The sequence below is a fragment of the Accipiter gentilis genome, chromosome 17 (assembly GCF_929443795.1).
Source record: "Accipiter gentilis chromosome 17, bAccGen1.1, whole genome shotgun sequence".
Lineage (NCBI taxonomy): Eukaryota > Metazoa > Chordata > Aves > Accipitriformes > Accipitridae > Astur > Astur gentilis.
The window spans coordinates 3,573,299-3,579,299 of record NC_064896.1 but is presented as its reverse complement, the minus strand read 5'-3'; the positions used below and the strand labels follow the sequence as shown (position 1 = coordinate 3,579,299).

The 6,001-nt window shown below is 34.8% G+C and overlaps 1 protein-coding gene across 1 annotated transcript; it reads left to right on the top strand.

Moving 5' to 3' along the window:
* Positions 1-2,345: 2,345 nt before the first annotated feature.
* LOC126047481 (fatty acid-binding protein, liver) lies at positions 2,346-5,249 on the top strand. The gene is made up of 4 exons (XM_049821207.1): positions 2,346-2,463; positions 3,509-3,681; positions 3,973-4,062; positions 5,138-5,249. The coding sequence occupies exons 1-4, from the start codon at positions 2,397-2,399 to the stop codon at positions 5,186-5,188; spliced, it is 381 nt and encodes a 126-aa protein (XP_049677164.1). The 5' UTR covers positions 2,346-2,396; the 3' UTR covers positions 5,189-5,249.
* Positions 5,250-6,001: the final 752 nt, after the last annotated feature.

Genomic DNA, 6,001 nt, shown 5'->3' with positions numbered 1-6,001 from the left:
TTAGTCAATTATGTCTCACTGAGTTTAAAAGGAATTTAACTTCTTCGGATTCATTTCAGTGTCTCTGCCCTAAAATCCAGGGTCATGTCTCTATTTTTATTTTAGTAATATTTTAGTATTTTATTTTGGTAGTTGTTAGAAAACAATTCTCACATGTGCACACGTGTGTACACATGCATGTTCACCTTACAGAAGAACTCTTTCCTAGTAAATCGGTGTGGGAAATACCAGAGGATTCACATATGAGAACCAGGCTTTCAGTGGAGTTTTTTTCTATTAAATCACTACATGTTCCTGCTTATCTTGTAGCTGACAAATGCTTGTGTGTGTGTGTGTTATTAAACTTATACTCTTGGTGACACCTCAGCCCTGTTGTCAAGTTCATCCATCTTTAAATCAGTCAACCTGTGTGTGTATGGGAATTTAGGAATTTTCCTGAGTACTGTGCTGAATCAGGGCCTTGAAGCATGCACCTTTACAAACCTAAGCCATATGGGAACAAAACAAGGCAGTAACATTTTCAAGGTTTGGTTCTTTACAGAGGAACACATTGAGCTTCTATATATACACTGACACGCAGTAATAAATTTACACAAGAGGGTTGAGTGAAAGTCTGCAGAGGTGGGCTCAGATCCTACTGGACACCTATATCCTTAAGAATTAAAGAGATTTTTAGGTTTATTAGTTACGTTAGATTATTCTGGATGCTGAAAAAAATGTGGCCTCTCAACTGCTCTGAAGCCACAGCTACACTCCCAGCTTCTACCAGTAAAACTGTGTCAGTAAGAGATAAAAATGTGATTGTATTCCTAATACAATCATCCAGCTAAATGCATTTATTCAGTGAAATAGCATCTTACCTTGCTCCACAAACTAGTATAAACTGTCCTCACAAAAGCAGTACTTTTCCCGGTTATTTGAGGGACACTGCTTTTCCAATGTCAACGTAAATAAGCACAGCAACCCTCTACAGGATTGCCAATGATTTGACCAAAGGCAATTACATTTCAGACATTACTTAAAATTAAATTAAATGTATACAATTTATATTATTAAATTTAATAATACTAAAAAGTGAGAGCTTAGCTAATTGTCTAGATTCATCTCACAGTGAATGAAGAAAAGCAGGCCCTTCTGATGGCCTCATGAACATTACTCTATAGTAAAACACATGAATCATGTCCTAGAATAACTCCAATATAAACATGTACCTCTTAGAGCCATGTGTGTTACAGCCCACACATAAATATGGCCTTATTCATATCAGTACCTCATCCTTGCTACTTAGGTATTATCATATGTAAACGTAATTACAAAATTGGCTCTTTGTATGTGAATTTTCTGTAAAATTACATACTAAAAACAAACTGTAAATTTTTAAGAAAAAGTTCAGCATTGGTTTTCTATTTAAATAGATGATTTACTGTCAAGTATGGAGTAATAAAAGTTAACTTGGAAAGGTCACCTACCCCTGGGATACAGGCTCTATTTGAATTAAGCAATATAATTGCAAGACATATAAACTAATGAATGTCTTCCAAAATCAACAGTCATGCTTGCACAGACAGCAAGGAATATCACTCAATAGCTTTAATGAGTGAGGAATTCTTGGTGAAGTTGGTGAGAAGAAAGATAATAAATCCTATTTACTTCTTTCATTTCAGTCTCCCAGCAATGTTCCATGTTTTATGTTACCTTTAATCTTCTATGTATGCAGTGATTATTAAAAAGAAAAGAAAAAAAAAAAAGAAAGAAAAAAAACCACCAAAAACTTAATTTAAAACAACTTTAGATGCATGTTACTGACATCTACTGGATAAAGCCATAACTGACTGTCCCACTCCAACACGATTTTCCCTGTCCTCCAGCAACTGGAGGCCCACAATTTTGGAAGAAATATCTGTGGATTTTATTCCCACCATTTTAAGGTTCAAGTGCCCACAGTAGAGAATATTGTGATAATTGGGAAGTTCCTGCTGTAAGACAGTAATTACCTTGCATCTATTGTAAATTATGCCATTTTATTTGAAGAATTCTATCCAAGACACAGAAAAGGTATTAAACATAGAAGTTGTGAACAAAAGAAAACAAATTAATCTATACAACACTTCACAACAATTATGAATAATTACCCAAGTTCAGTAATCCACAGTAAACATAACATCCCAAACCAGCTGGTCAAGGTAAGACTTTCTACAAAGCAGAATGAACTAGAGGTTATCATCATTAAGAACAAATAAATGATTAATAATTGTTATTTCACAGTTAATAATTAGCCAGTCATGTCACAATTTGGGCTGGCCTTTCCCTTTCCATAAATAGCATCTGAATGACCAGGGAGAGCCCTCACTTTCCTGCTAGCTTTCACTGCCCTAAACTGCATTATAACATCCATAATGGCATTCAATGGAACCTGGCAGGTCTATGCTCAAGAGAACTATGAAGAGTTTCTGAAAGCCATTGGTAAGTGTCCAGTTACTTTTGAAATCATTTGCTTGGATTGCAACACAAAATTTGCATGACATCTTTTATTACTGTACTTCTATTTTTTTTTCTTTTGTTTGTATGACAAACTACCCCGTACCAAGTAAGTCTGTTAAGTCTGATCTGGAAATCAAAAGAAGCTGAAAATCATACAAATCGACGTAGAAAGTTTACAGATAATCCCCAAATCCCTATCTTAACATTAGATAAGTCCCTCATGAAAGAAGTCATAGTCAGAAACCAACTTGTTTTGATTAACACATAACTTTATAAATATATTCAACTAGAAACAAGTTGTTAATGACGTATACAGATTTCCAGTGTGCTATTAGTAGTGCAGGCACTTTCTACAGCACTAGTGATTAACATACATGATAACTGTTTAGTAATCTGTAAGGAACAGACTTGGTGGTTATGACTTAGTAGGAGCCTATATTAATAAAAATGCACTTACCCTCTTGACGATCTTGACAAAACATTCACATGGGGTTTTTAAGAGTATATTAAGAAATATTCAGTAGAATAAAATTCAGTTACAGTTGAAAAGCCTAGTCCAACAGCATGATAACTGAACCAATCTCTACTGCTAAAGATTATATTCTCAGATCATGCTACAGACACCCTGATAAGGTAGTTTGAGGCTGCTTGCACTGTTGCAGCTCTGACTAGACTGATAACCCCCATCTCCACTCTCCCTGGAAGAGGTGAGGGAAACAAAATAATATGCACATGGTTTTCGTCATGGAGAAATGTCATCACATGGCAAGACATTACTGAAAGAAACAATACATATTCTGACACAAGATTAATGAATATAATATCAAAATCTATACAGACTAGATGGAACAGAACAATGTGCCCATAGAGAAGTGAGGAATCCAACACAGGATTTGTCTTTTAACTTGGGCATCACTTTCTATTATTGGTTTTTATCTTTTGCACCTTTATCAGATAAAAGAACTTGCTATTTCATATCAACACACTACTTCATAACATAAAAAGTCCTTTTTTGCCTTTTTTACAGCATTGCCAGATGACCTTATCAAAGTCGCCAAAGATATTAAGCCTGTTGTTGAAATACAACAAAAAGGGGATGACTTTGTTGTGACATCAAAAACACCCATGCAATCTGTAACTAACTCATTTACGCTTGGAAAAGAGGCTGACATTACTACTATGAATGGCAGAAAGCTAAAGGTAATATATTTCAGGAATGGGTGCATCTCTTTATTCATCCTTATACTTCAGTTTCTGTGTATGAGTGAAACTTGTTTGTACCATTTCCATTAGTATACATTTCTATCATTTCAACAAACAGAAATGTTTCTTCTAAAACTCCTATTAAAATGCTGTGGTCTCCAGTTTAAATTAGCAGATGTGGTTATGAAATATCAGTATCATTTATTTGCTATTTATGTAGTCCTCTACTTACGCTAATTGAATTCCAAAATCTAAATTTTTTTATAATTTTTAAATCTGCTTCAACAGTGTACTGTGAACATGGTAAATGGGAAACTTGTGTGCAAATCAGACAAATTCTCTCATGAGCAAGAAATTAAAGGAAATGAAATGGTGGAGGTAAGTGTTAGAAAATAATGGCACATTAAGAAAAATGCCGAAGGAAAAAATGTTCTATGTTGACTAGCTCTTAGTGTAGGCTCAATACCTTAAACAAATCCTGGCCCCAAAATTACTGCGTTACTTGCAGAATTCCTTACAGGTGCTTAAATCTGCAGATACAGAATTTTCAAATTTCAATCTATCCACAGTTAGTGGAAAATACTATTTGTATCCTTTATTATTCCTGTTTTTTATTAAAACCAACTGCCTTAGGTGACTCTCTTCTAAACATTGTTCATACATTTAATGCATCCTGCTCAACAAATCTTTTTATTCATTACTACCCTGGGGCCAATTCTAGGCACTGAAGTGTGAAGGGCTTTAGCTGCCAAGCATGTTGCAGAAAGACTCCTTATAAATTCCTCTAGATTACTATAGCAGTGTTTCCACCCTTAGCGTTATCCATAACATTACCTCTGAAAAGACAGTAAAGGCTGAGTCAAACCTGAAAATTTACAAAACACCCATTCCACCTACAATTCTTCAAAGTTCTTTAGTTACTTTGAAATTCTTTGGTACTGACAAAGAGCTTTTCTCTATAGAGTTAAGCTCATCAGGCTTCTAAGAAGTGCCCACTAGGGTAAAGACTACTACAAGAATGACAGCTAACCATATTAAAGTTATATGTTTTGGACATACAATTTCCTAAGATCTTTTTGAATATCTCAAACTACTTTTCTAACATTAAGTAAGCAAAACACCAGGCAAAAGAACCCATTACTATTTGGGACAGTGGATTTCTATTACAGGAAGCAGATCTTTCTGGCAGTATCTATAACACCTCTTAAAACAGAGTGATAAAATGTAGTTGATGGTGGCATTTGTATTTAGACTTTCCATCTTCAGAACTGGTTCTGTAAAAAAATTTTCTTTTAATGTTATAGACATATTTATAGGCAGGTACTGTAAATGTATTTTCTTGTGGAATAAGATGGATTTATACATGAATTACAGAAACTTCTAGCCACTTAGCTCTAAATAGATTTCCTAAAGCCTAAATGAAAAACAAGTTACGCGTATTTGTCTTCTGCAGACTATGACTTCTGGTGGAGTAACACTTGTCAGAAGAAGCAAGAGAATTTAAAGACAGATCACCTTTTTTTGTGACATCTTTACATACCTAAAATAAAGTGCAGTTTCCAGAAGGCGTGATCTTTGTTATCTGAAACAGAAAATGATTACAATCTCTACTCTCCTTTCACACATGCATCACTTCCCATTCTTATAAGACTGTCTTTTCCCTGAGTACACTTACAGATCCCTTCTATACTCAAAGTGACAGAAGTCTGCCTCCCAGACAACCAAACCTGGACATTAACTGGAACATTATGATTTATCATAATAATCCTTGGGAGTGGAAAAAGCTGAATAAATGCTTCTTGATTTCCTACATACTCAGTGAATATATTCAGCTTTAGTTCCTTTGTCTAATAAAGTTTAGTCTTCTACTAAAACCCTTTCTCTGTAACCTAGCCAGCAAGAACAATTAGACGTTTGTTTAGCTTATCTGCACCACGTGTCTGTAACAGGAACAGAAACAGTAATATTTTAAAGGCTATGAAGTATTTAGCAGTCATAAAAAATTACAGAGTAGTAACAGAAATGACTGCTCTTAAAACTGTAGTACACGAGAGTACAATTAAACAAAAATGAGGCGCTACAAGAGCAAAGGGAATTAAACATTCTTCCAATTTGCAACGTACTCCCAATATCTGCTTGTCACAGTTCAAGTTTGTGAAGCTAAAGTAAACTAGACCGTTTATGTTCAGGTTATGTGGCTCTACTGAAGTATAAAATGCACAGGACCCTTGGCTATAACCATTTCTCTGCTCACTGCTGATTAGATCCTACTATTACATTAGCAATCCTATTTCATACTTTTAAATTTAAGTCACAG

Bases quoted from the DNA above. Each gene is read 5' to 3' on its own strand.
- LOC126047481 (XM_049821207.1), top strand. From the start codon at position 2,397: ATGGCATTCAATGGAACCTGGCAGGTCTATGCTCAAGAGAACTATGAA. The intron at 2,464-3,508 runs GTAAGTGTCCAG...CCTTTTTTACAG, and splicing joins AGAGTTTCTGAAAGCCATTG to CATTGCCAGATGACCTTATC. The intron at 4,063-5,137 runs GTAAGTGTTAGA...TGTCTTCTGCAG, and splicing joins AAGGAAATGAAATGGTGGAG to ACTATGACTTCTGGTGGAGT.